The sequence below is a fragment of the Phocoena phocoena genome, chromosome 21 (assembly GCF_963924675.1).
Source record: "Phocoena phocoena chromosome 21, mPhoPho1.1, whole genome shotgun sequence".
NCBI classification, from domain to species: domain Eukaryota; kingdom Metazoa; phylum Chordata; class Mammalia; order Artiodactyla; family Phocoenidae; genus Phocoena; species Phocoena phocoena.
Window position 1 is genome coordinate 30,414,346 of NC_089239.1, and position 16,152 is coordinate 30,430,497.

Sequence of the window (16,152 nt, forward strand, 5' to 3'; positions counted from 1 at the left end):
CATAAGTTTAAAAGACAGTTTTAAAAATCATCACAAACTATTAAGACACAGAACCGAAACACTACAATATAGGATTTAAAGAAGCCCATTAATACTTTTGCTGAATATCTGTAATACTGCATGTATCAGAAAAATGTTGAACCAGTAAGATAATCTAAGTGTAAAAAAAAAAGAAGCAAAACCCCAAATTAATTAAATAATACTACGGAATGCATAATCATGCCACAGATAACCTAGTAATACCCCCCTTCCTACTACAAGAACTTGTAAAATTATGGATGATGCATGACTAGTCATTGTACAAAGATTGCTTCACTCAATAAATTTTATTAGAAATGCACTTACACTGAGAAAAGATTTCACAATGGTCAAATCAGTGCACAATACTACCTAGTTTTTACACTGACAGCAAAGTCTCGTCAGGCTATATCATTTTAAAAGACACTTTACAGCATTCTTGTAGCATTAGAAATAACCGAAAGAAGAGTTAAGGTTAAAACAAACACCAAATTTGGTCCAATAATACTGATTGCTTTTTTTTTTTATTCTTTTGATATAGGTACGTCTTATAAATGAATACGAATGAACATTTGGTTAAAATGACTTACTGGAAATAAAAACACAAATATATCACTACACTTCAAAAGGATACATTGTATAGTGGCCTCTCACCACACTTTTTAAAAAAACACTACAGGTAAACCGACATAGATTGGAAGGCTGCAAGCAAAGCTATTGTATTAATGGAAACCTTTTCAAATATATCATACACAATTTGAGGGATAGTTTACAGAGGTGCAATCCATTAAAATTTTTTAAAGTAGGTAAAACAACTTCAGAGGGGTTAGTGTGCTCATTTTTAATATACCACCTTCATAAAGGTAATTAATGTCCCACATTAACATATTAAAAGTTCCAATCCAGCCACTGCTTAAATCACAAAGAGATCATTTGCCAATAGTCCACAGTAGTTATTTCCGTTAAAATAGTCTCTATACTAAACTTTAAAAGGTAAGCCTGGTGTCACAATCTTAAAAAGGTAAGTAGCCATGCATAAGCAGCGTTGTTTCTACATGCTCACAACAGAAACATGAGTCATCAGAGAGTACTGCCTTTTAAGTACATCAAGAAAAAATACAATGTTAACAAAGATAAGAAGCACTTTTTTTTTTTAAACCTACTCTTACAAATTTAGAAATTGCACCTTAGATTGATGAAAACATTAACCAGGGCCTATAGCAACGTGGCCACTGATCTTCAGACAAGATTTTCATGTTTCGGGTCATCATGATATCATCTCTGTCTATCGTTCATCATGTACAATGGTCCCTTTTGAAGGTTACCTGTAGTTAAACTAGTTACCGAAATCAAAACTAAAAAGTATAAAAAGCTATTTTTCTTTTCAAAACATAAGAAATAATGCAAAAGGTATAATGTATAACACACGGAAGTGGTTAAAAATCAAAGAAATCTCTGCATTTGACAATGTTAGTCTCTTTGATCTTACAGAATTATTAAATGAGTTTGAGAAATTTAAAAAAGAAAAAAAAAGGCTGGATAGGAGCTTGGAGGAGAGCTCTGATTACACCAATTTAACAAATTAGGAAATTAAGTGCTAAACAACAAAGAACTGTATTCAGGTGATTCATAAGTCACCCTCCATGTCATTGATGAGAAGCACTTTCATTTTCTTTTTCAAAAGGTTGGATGGTTGGATGGCCCTTAGATAATCACCAATGCATTTGAATGGTGGAAAGGACGGGAAGGCGCTGTTTATGTGTATGCGTTGAGCCGCTCTTTGGAGCGAGTAGAGTGGATATCATGAAGTTCCTGTTCCTCCTTCGACTTGATGTCCTCATACTTCTGCATCCGGCAGGCATCTTTCACATAAGCCCAGTTGGCAGACAGAACCATAAGGTAGTGGACCTAATCAAAGACAAAGATAATTTATACTGGAAGTCTGTTCTGTGTCTTCATTACACCTTGCTATCAGGAAAGAAATATTCTAATTATATACTTATATAGAATATGTTCATTAACAAAATGGAATGAAGATTTCTGTTGTAACACAAAGAATATAAATACAATATATTCCTTCCTCAATTCTCCAACTATGACACTGTCTTCTCAGCTCCCTTTTTTCAGTATCTTTCTTCTCTTTCAACTCCGAAGTACCCAAGGGTCTTAATTCAATATTTTTAATCTTTATGTGATGTTTCCTGTCCTTTTGTCCTCATTTACTCAAACCCAGACTATACATTTCATGTTTATGTATTTATGTTTTCTAATCCACTGTGGGAAACAGTCTCACATACAGTGGAGTCCAGTGAACTTGAATTAATGAGATGATATGTTGCCCACAGTGCAACGGAAAGAGGGCTCATGGAAACCCCAAAATAAACCTGTAGATTTAATTAACAAGTTAATTTTCCATACAGTGAATTCTGCACAATGAATTTTATGTTGCCAACTACAAGAAAGCAAGCACTGTGTCATATGAATCATGAATATTTATATACGCTCATAATAGCTAGAATAGTGCCCTGTTCAAAAAGGAAGCTCCTGATTTTTCCTGAATAGACTGACCAATGAGATCACTTATTTGTTTTTCTTTCTTTCCCTCCCTCGTAGTCTATGAGAGAGAAAAAGTAGTTTTCGAAATGGTGAATTTTGATGGACGAATAGGTAAAAGACACTAAGTTGTCAGATATATACTTTCTCTGAATTTTAAAGGGTACGCGTTTTTGTTTGTTTTTTTTTTTTTTTGCGGTACACAGGCCTCTCACTGTTGTGGCCTCTCCCATTGCGGAGCACAGGCTCCGGACGCGCAGGCTCAGTGGCCATGGCTCACGGGCCCAGCCACTCCGCGGCATGTGGGATCTTCCCGGACCGGGGCATGAACCCGTGTCCCCTGCATCGGCAGGCGGACTCTCAACCACTGCACCACCAGGGAAACCCCTAAAGGGTAGGCATTATTTTTATCCATAATTTAGTAAAATAGAACACTAAAATTTTTTATGGAAGTATAGTTGATATTCTATATTATGTACAGTATAGTGATCCACAATTGTTAAAGGTTTTATTCCATTTATAGTTATTATAAATTTGGCTATATTCCCTGTGTTATACAATATATCCTTGTAGCTTATTTTATACATAATAGTTTGTACCTCTATTTTTTTTTTTTTTTTTTTTTTTGTGGTATGCGGGCCTCTCACTGTTGTGGCCTCTCCCATTGCAGAGCACAGGCTCCGGATTCGCAGGCTCTGCGGCCATGGCTCACGGGCCCAGCCACTCCGCGGCATGTGGGATCTTCCTGGACCGGGGCACGAACGGGTGTCCCCTGCACCGGCAGGCGGACTCTCAACCACTGTGCCACCAGGGAAGCCCAGTTTGTACCTCTTAATCTCCTACCCCTATGTTTCCCCTCCTCCCTTCCCTCTCCCCACTGGTAACTGCTGGTTTGTTTTCTATATCTGTGAGTCTGTTTCTTTTTTGCTATATTCACTAGTTTGTTGTACTTTTTAGATTCCACATATAAGTGATATCATTCAATGGTTGTCCTTCTCTGACTGACTTATTTCACTTAGCATAATGCCCTTCAGGTCCATCCATGTTGCTGCAAATGGCAAGATTTCCTTCTTTTTCATGGCTGAGTAATATTCCATCGTATATATATATGTATCACATCTTTTTTAACCACTTGTCTGTTGATGGACCCTTAGGTTTCTTCCATGTCTTGGCAATTGTAAATAATTCTTCTATGAACACTGGGGTATGTATCTTTTTGAACTAGTGTTGTTTTTTTTTCTGGATATATACCCAGGAGTAGAGTTGCGGGGTCATATGGTAGTTCTATTTTTGAAGAACGTTAAAGTTTTGATTAGTCAAAACAGGAGGTAGGCTGGTTCTAGAAAAGTAGGGATGGACATAAAGAATGCAAGGTCAATTCTAAATGGTGACTACTGTAGTATGTTAAGGCAGTCAATGGACAGCAGAAAGAAATTAACAAAACAATTTTGACACAATGATACAGGAAAGAGATGTATACCAATAAGAAAATGAATAAGAATTAACTCATCATTTTTGCGTATTGAACTGGCTATACCATGGGTGAGTTTACTGGGCACCTTCTAAAGCTCTATGCTACTTATATTCTAGGACACAAGGACTGAAGACCTGGGCTGCAAAAGCTCTGACTGGTGTGCAGAGTACATTGTTCATTGTTGCCACTTGGCATTCCCTTGAACAAACCGGAATTCACGGTGAGTTACAAAGAAGGGACGGTGTCTAGCACATTGTAGGTCCTCAAAACTCAGTAAAAGCCTGACTTTCAGGACTTGTTCTTAATATTTCTGAAGAAAGTTAGATACAGAAGACACGACATGAGACTACCGAGGTTTATGTGGGGAGAAATAAATTAATCCTTTTTTCCTAAGTGACTCAGTGTGGCTTTTGTATGTTCTGATTTAAGGAGGAAAAAAGGATAATATAAGTCAAGGAATTGATTAGATTACTTGACTATCCCACCGATACATACTTATATGCTAAAGAAATGATTTTTTTATGTTAATAGTAGGCTCATATCTAAAATGCTAGTTATTTTGGTTAGTGTTACCAATATTACGGAGCGTCTAAATTCTTCAACTGATTACCAAATATTAGCTCTGTTGTAACGATAATCTTTCTTTAGGTTAAGCCTTGTTTTTCACTTATTTATTCGCCCATTCTCCTCCACCTTTTTTTTTACTGATATTAAAATACATACGATTTGTATAGACTTCAGACATTAGAGGTAAGTTATCGTCTCTACAGGCAAAGTGCAACATCAAGCCTCAGAGCTTGAGGTCTTACCATAGCGATGACTGCAGCCCCAGCTCCGGCAAGGGCCACGATGAACAAGTGGAAGGTCATGTTCAGCTGCAAAGGAAACCACAGAGAAACAGAATGAACATCAGGGTTACAACAGAAGAGAGATAAGGATGCCTGCTGCCTTACGAATAAGAACTCTGTTCACCTTTAACAGAAGTGCACCCGTGACAAATCACTTCATCAAAAACATTATTACAGTATCTTTTCTCCTGCAAGTTATTTAAATCTTTGCAACTGTACCATTTTAATATAATTTCATTTTAAAGATGAACTCATGATTAATAATGATGGCTTCCAGTAACAGTATAACCACAGAAGGCTATGTTATATCCTTTAAAATATAACTTTATGAGTTTTCAACTTTCATTAAGATGACAGTTTCTAGAAAAAAAATTATAATTTTTATCGAAATATGCAGAGTATCTCATATTTATTTTCTAGTCCCCCTGCACAACATCACTGGATGTGACCTTGCCTCTGAAAGAAAGAGGGGGAAACCCAATGTCGATTTAATTATATGTTCCTCAAATAACGAAATGAAACTCAAATTCTGACAAAATTAAAGGCTGTAAAAACAGTCACCTCAGTGGATTCACACATCCTCAGGAAATTCTCCGAGACAGTGCAAATTTTCTTTTCCTCTCCAATTGTCACAATCCCTGCAACATGGAGAAAATTACAGTTTAACATTAAAAATGTCTTCAGGATCCCAGAGAGAGCAAAAGAAACTTGAGCTGATAAAATCTAAGCAAGTTTCATTTTATGTTATATTGTAACAAAAATTGTTACAAGCTTTCATTGCTTGACAATAGTTATGAAAAAACTGAATGAAAGATCAAGACTATTTAGGCCTCAAGCAATTAAAAACATTTTCAATCTGAATTCAATGGAATCTCGCTACCAGAATCTTCATATTCAATTGTAGCTACTTCATTGGTTTGGTCCATTAATGTCCTGGTGTAGGCATCAGGGCTTCCCTGGTGGCGCAGCAGTTGAGAGCCCGCCTGCCGATGCAGGGGACACGGGTTCGTGCCCCGGTCCGGGAGGATCCCACATGCCGCGGAGCGGCTGGGCCCGTGAGCCATGGCCGCTGAGCCTGCGTGTCCAGAGTCTGTGCTCCGCAACGGGAGAGGCCACAACAGTGAGAGGCCCGCGTACCGCAAAATAAATAAATAAATAAAAAGTGTTCTGCTGGTACAAAGCCTCTGTTAGTCTATAAAAGTGTATTGCCCAAAGGAGCAGTTTTTCTCTGCTAATTCTGAAAACAGTGCTATTAGTAAGGGGAAATAAAAAGCTGCAATTTCACTACTATTTACCCTTGCTCCAGTTGGTTTACGGAACGAATGCATCAGAATCTCCTGGGGAGCTATCACAGATAGGTATCTCTGGACTCCACCACAGGACTGTTTAATCAGAATCTGTGACTGTTTGCCAGGAGTACTGCATTTTTAACAAGCACATAGGTGATATGCTGCCACAGTCCTCATGTTAGAGAAGTGATCAAGTTCATCCTAAAATGGGTCTTTGATTTTGTTTGGAGAACTACTGAAGTGTTAAACACATATATACATGAGCAGAAAAATTCACGAGTTCTGGGCAAACTAATACCTAAGCGTTTAGCACTTGCTGCATAATAATATATGCACATATTATTGAGTTTTAATATGTACGTATATACACACCTTCTTAGCTTTGAGGCGCACCATCCACTGTCCATCTCTGTGGAGCTGCTACCGTCCTGCTTTGCCAAGAGTTTGGGCAATTATTTCAGTTAAAAAAAATCTACTTGCAGTACCTCGAATGCAGAGATCCTTCTCCGCGACCTTCCCTTTTTGCCAAGACAGCTCTAAGAGGGGGTAAAAAAGAACCTCCAGAAGATGTGACTAGTGAACCATCATTAGCGAGAAAGCTTCCCAGGAAAGGCCATCTTTCTCCATGTTGATCTATTACAGATTTCATTCATTCACGTGGAATACCTTGGCTGCGCGTACATTTCCTCACCCATTTCTTTATTCACATTCACAGCAAAACTTCCAGGGTTGCCTTTGCTCAGTCTGCAATTTCTTTCTTTCCATTTCCGCTTAAACCCTTTCTAGTCAAATTCACCCCAATCCTCCACGGAAATTTTTCTTATAGAGGTCACCCATACCCTCCAAATGGTTAAAGCGGAAGACGAATTCTCGGTTCTCCTTGTACTTGCCAGTCAGCAGAACTGGAGCCAGGTGATGACTTCTGCGTCCTTCATGGTCTCTTCACTTGGGTTCCAAAATCTACAGTCTCTTGTTTTTGCCTTTCTGCTCTCATCGGCTTCTCCCTCTCAGCATCTCTGTCTGGTTCCTCCTCTCCGCTAGGACCCCTTTCATTGGTGCTTCCCAGTGTTCAGTCCTCAGTCATGTGTCTCCTTTGCTGATCTCATCCTGTCTCAGAGCTTTTAAAGACTTTAAACATTATCAAGACTCCTAAATCCATATAGCCAGGCCCATACTACTCTCCTGAAATTGACACCCATATATCCAATTTCCTACTTGACAACTCTGTTGAGATGTCTAATAAGCATCTAAAAATTAACATTGTCAAAACTGAACTTTTGATCTTCTCCCTCACCTGCCCCACTCCTGAGCAAGCTCTTCTGGTTGGCTTTCCCGTCTCATCTCATAGCTGATCCATCTTTCCGGCTGCTCAATCAAAAAATGAATTCTTTCTTGAATCTTCTTTTTCTCTCAACCCCACATACAATCTATCAGGACATTCTGTTGTCTCTGTCTGTACCCATCATAATCCACATTTTGGGGAGTGAACGTTCTTTTCTATTCTGATGCCCCTTGTTTATACCTTGATTGTATATGAACATTCAGGATTCCTGTTAAGGACCTATTATCTGGGGGGTAAATAAATGCTATCCAGGTGGTAGATTCTGTGTTAAGAGCAAACAGAAAGCCTTTAAGGCTGATGTAAAAGGTTTCATGACATCTGAAAAGTGCCTTCCCGTCCATGTCACAAAGAAAAGCTAAACTTGCGTAAATCCTGGTAACTATGTTGTAAACAGTGCTAAGGGTCAAAGAGCAGCTTTAATCATAGTCATGCTTTACACTTACTGGAATTAGGTCCCGTATAATATTTGAGACATACTGGACTAAAAAAAATATTGCTTGTTTATTTCATACTCAAACTTAACTGGGAGTCCTGTAATCTACCTGGCAACCCTCTCTGTGACACTAGTCACATCTTTTCCAATCTTACTTTTTCAGATCAGCAGAATTAAAGCAAGACATTGTAGTATGTGGGGTGGTGGTTACTGAAGTCAGGGCCGTGGTTTTCCAAGCAGCTATTTTCCAGTGACCTGCATCCAGCAGCTGGTGCCGACGTTTCCTTTTCCTGTGTTTACATGGGACGTGATTCCGAAGTTAAAACCTCCCCAGTGGAAGAGCTGTCCACATTCCCTCCATCATCTTCTTGCCAAGAACCTCATGCACAGAGCAGATCATCCTGCTTTTCATTCGGGCCAGACAATGGGGGCTGGGGACTCCTTCTGACAAGAGGGTGGGCAGGCCACACTTTTGGAACACACGGCTGGCTGGGGATAGACTAGTCCTACCTGTACCCTACAATCTGTCTACAGTATAACCTTAGAGCCACAGGCTTGCACATAGCATCTACTGAAATGTTTCCCGCTTGCCTGAAGTATGAGGAAACCCCCATTAGAGAAACACATTTAGAACGTTCTTTAGATTTTAATAGCTGTGTTGTGAAAAAAAAGTCCCTTTGAGCCTGTGAATTTGCATATCTTTTATAAATTCTGTAGCCCCCATGTTTTTACAAATGATGGGATAGAATTCTAAACAGGTTAGGTGACATTAGACTCTACACATTCATAGTTCAGTACTTGTTTTGACAGGAGAGGCAGTTAACTTCTAGCTAAGAACAGACTGAAGCTAGTTGGGGGTGAATCCTGGCTCTGTCACTTACTAGCTGTATCGCCTTGGGCAGGTAATTTAATCCCCTGGTTCCTCAATTTTGCCATTTATAAAGAGGATAACAGTGTCTGCCATACTTAATTATTGTAAGAATTAAAACATGTCAACATATACAAACCATTCAGAAAGGGTCTACACATTGTAAGCCCCTATATACATAAGAAAGTATTATTATTAGGTGAGGTTTTAGCCCTAAATAAAAATAACCAAAGAGGACTACTGATTTATTTAACATTTTTTGATTTTGTTATTATGAAATGCTAAGGTGTTTTGTTTTGTTTTTTGCCCTATTTCAGAAGACGATGAAGTACATATTTCTTAATGACCTTCATAGCAGACTTCACAGATTGTATAGTTTATCATGAGAGAATGAAAATACTATGCAAACATCACACTGAGTAGGAAAAGTTCACAGGAATCACGACAGGAAAATCAAAATGATAACTTGCCAACACCAGGAAACACAACCTGACAGCCTGTTCACATACACATGTTTGCGGGTTCATGTGAAATCAACTTCCAATCACTCTGAAATTCCTACTTGTTTCCGTTTTAAAAGAATGACTTAAACGTGAAGACTCTGATACATCTATCTCTTTGGTAGAAGAGGCAATGATGGTTCCACAGTGATTTACACTATTTTAGAGGCAGTTATTTGGGAGAAACCATACGAGCCAGAGATTCACCTACCGAACTGACGAAGGTCCAGGCAGAGATTCGCTCCCTCCACCAAGGTGGTGTTTCGGCAGATGGTCCACAGGTTGAAGTACATGTAAACTGGCAGCGAGGTGAACGCCGTGACTCCCAGCCAGGCCAGCATGAAAAGGTATGTCAGCATAATAAACTACAACAGAGAAGAAGTCAAGACAGAAAACACATAATCTACTGGAAAAGAAGAATTTTATGCTTAACTTACACAGCTCGCTATCAAAGGTCTGAATGATTACAACCCAGGTAGGCACTGCAACCTGGGAAGCTGAGAGATGGTGAATACTATGGGGCACGGGAAGAAACCTGCCAGAAAACTGAGCTTCTGATGTGCAAAGGAAGAGACCATCCAGCTGCATCTTGATGCCTGTTTTGTTCATGTATTTATCTTAAAGATCTCACCGCACATTTTTTAAACTTTAGAAAACATTAACTGGTAAATTTTAGAGGGGATTCTGCACAGTGAGTTAAAACCTTGTCAGTAACTTTATGTTACAACTAAATGGGCACGATTTTATATCATAAATATTTAAGCTACTTAATTGTGTTTACATTTAACATTCTAGATATGATGAGTCACAAGTCATTTTCGTATATAATATTAGTGTGCATTTCTACTCCTTTTTAATGACTTCTGTAAACTTTAAATCTAAGTCTCCTTTCATGCATATTAATTTTACCTCTGATTGACTGACTGACCAAACATTGATTGACATGCCACTCACTCACAGTGTCCCCAGCCTAAATGCCACATTTATTTAGCAAAAACAGGGGCCTTAGAGCACATTGATTAAAGGCACAGACTCCTGAGCTGGAACGAGTATAGGCTGCTCTTTATGTCTCTGTGTCTGCCTCTGCAAGAGAATACCTCCTAAATTGATCTACAATTAATCACAACTGTAATCTACAATTACAATCACTGCAGGACTGTAGAGAGGCTGGAATGAGATGACATGGGAAAAGCATTCAGCATCGAATCTGGCACATAAGAAGCCCAGACAAAGTATTAGCTAGTTTTTATTCTAGATAGTATTACTGTGATTACTACTACTACCATCAAATATATATACCTGCCTGAATGATAGGACTCTACGCAAATAGGAAATTAGGTTTCGTTTCACGTTTGGAGAAAATAAAAAGAATGAGAACTTCTTCAGTCTGGGAAAGTTATTCAAAGAGGGCTCCCACTCAAGGAGAAAGACTCTAGAAAGTTTGGAAACCGTCCCGAAACTGAAGAAATCTTGTTAATGGAACGCCTTGGAGTGGAAAAAGCCCTGTTTATTAACATTTTCATTATTCACAACTGTAGCTCTCCAGGCTAATTGACAGTCTCAGGAACAATGAACATGATATGGCCGCTCCAGACCCAGTTCCCTGGAGGGAGCTAGTAACTCGGAACCCACGGGAGAGTAATCAGTGTGCTTTTGGCTTCGTCCTCTCTATCTTGTTTTTCTTTCTGTCCCAGGCGATTTTTCAAAAGCTTCTTTTGAAGGTGCTATTCACTGCAGGACGGGACTTAGCATTCAATAGGTTTAGACTCAAAGTGGCGTGGAGCCCTCTGAAACATGTTGCTACTGCCACTTGACAAGGCAATGAAAGGAGTGACCCTTAAACCACAGTTCTGACTCCTGTTGGCCATAATGTTATGGTACAGTAGTAAAGCTGAACGTTACAGAGTAAATCTTTGCTGTGAGAAAATGTTTTTCATGACGACTAGTGCATAACTTTTGTTCTAAGACACAGCAGACTTTACTTTTGAATTGGAGTACCAAGCAGTTACATGTCAGGACGCAGCAGTTCACGGTCACTAAAGTATCCAAATTAAAGATGCTAAAAATACAAGTCTATCTTCCTATTTTATGTTTCGCTTAGAGTCTGATAATGACTGACAAATTATTTAAATTGATCAAGTGTGATTCTAGGTAAAAATTCTCTGTATGTAATAGAATATCTCATGATTACCATAAATTATTTCTAGCTCTGCACTAGAAATGTGACAGATATGCATTCTGCTGTCTGAGCATTAAATAAATAAATAAGCTACTTGGTTTAAAAAATGAGGTATAATTGATACATAACATTATGTTTCAGGGGTACGACATAATGATTTGATATTTGTATAGACTGTGAAATGATCACCTCAATAAGTCTAGTTAACATCTGTCACCAGACATAGTTATGAATTTGTGTGTGTGTGTGATGAGAATTTTTAAGATCTCCTCTTTCAGCAACTTTCAAATATATAATACTGCATTATTAACTATAACCACCATGCTGTACATGACATCCCCAGGACTTACTTATTTCGTCACTGTAAGTTTGTACCTTTTGACCCCCTTCACCCATTTTGACCACCACCTCTGGCCACCATCAGTCTGTTCTCTGGATCTTCAATAAGCTACTCTTATTAGAACAATCTCTGAGCATTTGAAAAATTCTTCTGATTTTGAAAATCTTATTTTTTCCTTTATTAACATCTATTCAGATGAAACACTTTCTGAAATTTAACTCTGCAATATCTGTTTGGGGAGTTTAGTGAAAACAAACAAATAAAAACTGGAAGAAATAAAATAACCCTGGACTTGACATCACAGGACTGGATCACTGACATCTCACTTAAGGCTCAGAGTCACCTCCTCATTCACAAACTGGAAATTAGCAGACCTCTCTCACAGGGCTCAGATATGAAATCACTTAACAGTAAACATGGTCCACGGTAAATCTTACTTAGGAAGAAATCCCAAGAGAGGAAGTTGTTTGATTCAGCAAAAAATTATTTTTCATTTCTAAAGGTGAGGTATGGACAGACTAACCTATTTACATTGCATTTGGTGTTTATTGCCTTGAACAGCAAGGAATTTCACTTTCTAAATTCAACAGCTGTGGCCCTGTTTATAAGAAAGGAGGGAGGGATGGGTCGTGTGGAAGTTTGACCTATAAAGTAGACTCAGTGGCTTTTCTCATTTCAGCCATTGTTTAATATATCACTCACATATTAAAATGCTGACCATTTTCTCCTAATTCACAAAGAAAAAAAATCTCAGTAAAATTTCCTTGGTTTGGTTTAGATTAGTTAACTTGTTGATCTTCGATGGTAAAAAAAAAACACCATTAAGTGATAGAGACTGAGTGCCAGCTTCATAATTGGTATCCAGCAATCTCATTATCACATCATTATTTGAGTACCGTTTCATCAGAACATGCAAATGACTTTCACAATAGCATCTTCTTGTTATCCTACTTCTTGTTTTGTTTTTGTTTTTACTCAAAATACATTTGTTGATGGTTAGTATTAAATTCAACAAAATTGCTGTGAATTACTTCTTAGTGGCTTAAAATTTTAAAAGAAACATGTAATTATTGCTTTGATCTCAACCTGGATATTCTAACCATTGTTAGAAATTCAGACGGGAGGTTGAAATATCGAACTGCGGCAGACAAGGTTTTTATAACCTTTGAAAGAAGGCTAAAATAGATGATTAATCCTTGCTTACGTAGCTATTGAGATTACAGTGTATTTAACTGGAGAATGACTTGTAAAAGGTAATTCATTTTTCGTCTGAACTCCTATGAACTTAGGCTTGATCTCTAAGAAAATCAGACTTGGCTGAGCTACAGGCTTTCTGGGCAACTTTAGCAGATGTGCACCAATCAGGGTAAAAATAACATCTTAGAATTTAGCAGCCCTGATGAAAAAGAGCCAGCTGACCCTGACTCCCAAGTCTCTGAGTCTATGAACTATGTAAACACTGAAAAAATAAGCCACATACCAAATGGAATGTTATGATATAATGAACAAATTCAGGCATGAAGCAGACCCAACCTTTAGTGAACAAAATGGATCCATGCAAACATATACCAAACGTATACTGTTGGGTTCCACTCAGGTTACTGTCTATAAGGTCCCTTTCTCATTAATGTTTCGAGACACAGGATATAAAAGTACTTAGCTAAGTCTTAACTCAGAGCCCCCTCATTTCACAATAATATGTTTTCAATGACATTTCCTCATTGTGAATGGATTTAAAGAGTAAGAGATGCTCAGGCCTTGCCCTTGCCAACTATATCTGTATGTACAATAGTGGGTGTCCAGTGTGAGGAACTACTGCTCTACTGGAATCAGTAAAGCTCTCGTGAGTCCATTTGATGTGGAAACATCTTTGCTATTTATCTTTAGGCTCTTCAGGGTACCACACCTGAAGGAGAAAAAAAAAGAAAAAGTACAATTGGGATGATTTGCCAATGTCAACAAAACAGCCAAATGCACGGATGAGTGAGGGACTGGACGTGAACCAAATTTCAAAATCAAGACTTCCCAAATTCAGCACTATGGAAATTTTCAGCCGGAAAATCCTTTCTTATGGGGAACGTCCTATGCGTTGCAGTATGTTTAACGGCATCCCTGGCCTCTACCCAATAGATGCCAGTGGTGTAACCAAAGTTTCTCAGTGTCCCCTGGGGGTGGGGTAGGGAACTAGCCCCTGGCTGAGAATCACAGTTCTAATATGAGAAAGTACGAAGTCAAAAAAAAAAAGCAAATGGACACCTGAATATACTATCACTAAGAACGCAAAATGGAACAGCATCAACAATACTCAACTCAGTAGGCTCTGGAAAGTATACAGTGTAAAGTTAGCTGCAGAAAAAATTCTTACGTTATTATGTAAATTACTTGAAAATATGCAAGCATCATCGTCAACATCATGGCCCAAAACTATCTTAGCGCAAGTAGTGATCAGAAGATTTCTGATCTAATTATTTGCTTAGTTATAGCCACTTTTTCCATAATTGCCAAGACTTGGAAGCAACTAAGATGTCCTTCAGTAGGTGAATGGAGATATAAACTGTGCTACATCCAGACAATAGAATATTATTCAACACTAAAAGAAATGAGCTCTTAAGCCATGGAAAGACATGGAGGAACCTTAAATACATATGACTAAGTGAAAGAAACCAGTCTAGAAAGACTACATAATGTATGAGTCCCACTATATGACATTCTGAAAAAAGCAAAACTATGGAGCCAGTAAAAGGATCACCGGTTGCCAGGGGTTGCAGGAGAGGGAAGGATGAATAGGTGGAACACAGAGGATTTTTAGGGCAGTAAAACTATTCTGTATGACACTATAAAGATGGACACATGTTATACATTTGTCTAAACCCACAGAAGTTACAACATCAAGAGTGAACTCTAGGGCTTCCCTGGTGGCGCAGTGGTTGAGAGTCCGCCTGCCGATGCAGGGGACACGGGTTCGTGCCCCGGTCCGGGAAGATCCCACATGCCGCGGAGCGGCTGGGCCCGTGAGCCATGGCCGCTGAGCCTGCGAGCCGGAGCCTGTGCTCCGCAACGGGAGAGGCCACAACAGTGAGAGGCCTGCATACCGCAAAAAAAAAAAAAAAAAAAGAGTGAACTCTAAGGTAAACTATGGACTTTGGGTGATTATCATGTGTCAGAGTAGGATCATTAATTGTAGCAAATGTAACATCTGGTGCAGAATTCTGATAGTGAGGGAGGCTGCACATATGTTGGGGTGGGGGGGATATAGGAAATTTCTGTATTTTCTGCTCCATTTTGCTGTGGACCTAAAATTGCTCTAAAAAATAAAATCTATTTTAAAATATATTAACTGTAATGCTTTCTTCTTTTTACCTTGCATTGGTCTCATTCATTCAACAAATCAAATTAAAATACTTCAGAATATAACACAGGATCCATCACGAGTTTCCACCTGCCTTATCTAACACTTGGATTACTGCAGTATTCTAAAAAGTTCATTCTAATTAGCACCCTGAAGGTTACTCATAGAACTTCTTTCTATCTTCCGAACCCCAGATGAAAGTCACTTACTCATTAATAATTAAAATATCTCATGTGTCAGCAACATGTACTGTAGGAGGCCTTGGGTATTATACTGGTCAACAACATCTATCACAGACTTTAACCGCGCCCTGGGCAAACACTGTAAGCCACCCATGTTCATCAATGTGCTCAGCATGTACGTGCTTACGTAGAGCTTACTTTTTCAAGTGAAAACAGAATTCAAACAAAATCAAATTATATTAAAGGTAAAAGCATCAGTGGCACCTTTTCCAGCAAATATTACTACAGAGGAAACTTCCTCTTAGTGAATACTATTTTATTATCAATTACATTGTAAATATCTGAGAAATGTATTTTTGACCAAGAATCCCAATATAATAATACTAGGCTTAGTCATTCCTCAGTGAACTTTTGAGTTTTATATCGTTAATATACCATTTCCCCATAAGGTAATTTAAAAACATAAACTATGGTAGTTAATCTCAAAATGAGAAAAAGAGATAAAGAAATTGAGTCTCAAAAATATGGTGAAGCTTCCTATGTTTTGTAAAATGTTACTGATTTAAAGGCAAAGTCAGAAAAATATATAACCCTTGCTTGTTTTTAAAGAAAATATAAAAATAAAGATCTTTTGTGTGGAGATTATTCCCAGTACAATGGGCGTGAAGTTCCTGACTGAAAAAGAGAAGTATCTATTAATCAATGTTTTAAAAGGCCATTTGTAATCCAGAGTTATTATTTCATCCCCAATCTAGTGGCCTATTTATAACTCTTACA

General features: G+C 38.3%; 1 protein-coding gene across 1 annotated transcript in view; it reads right to left on the reverse strand.

Moving 5' to 3' along the window:
- Positions 1 to 311: 311 nt before the first annotated feature.
- Positions 312 to 16,152, reverse strand: part of GPM6A (glycoprotein M6A) — a 135,194-nt gene continuing 119,353 nt past the window's right edge. Inside the window, exons 4-7 of the mRNA XM_065899844.1 lie at positions 9,537 to 9,690; positions 5,455 to 5,531; positions 4,855 to 4,920; positions 312 to 1,926 (exon numbers count right to left, since the gene is read on the reverse strand). Of these exons, the coding sequence (XP_065755916.1) occupies positions 1,774 to 1,926; positions 4,855 to 4,920; positions 5,455 to 5,531; positions 9,537 to 9,690 (450 nt within the window). The 3' untranslated portion in view covers positions 312 to 1,773. The remainder of the gene's footprint in view (positions 1,927 to 4,854; positions 4,921 to 5,454; positions 5,532 to 9,536; positions 9,691 to 16,152) is intronic.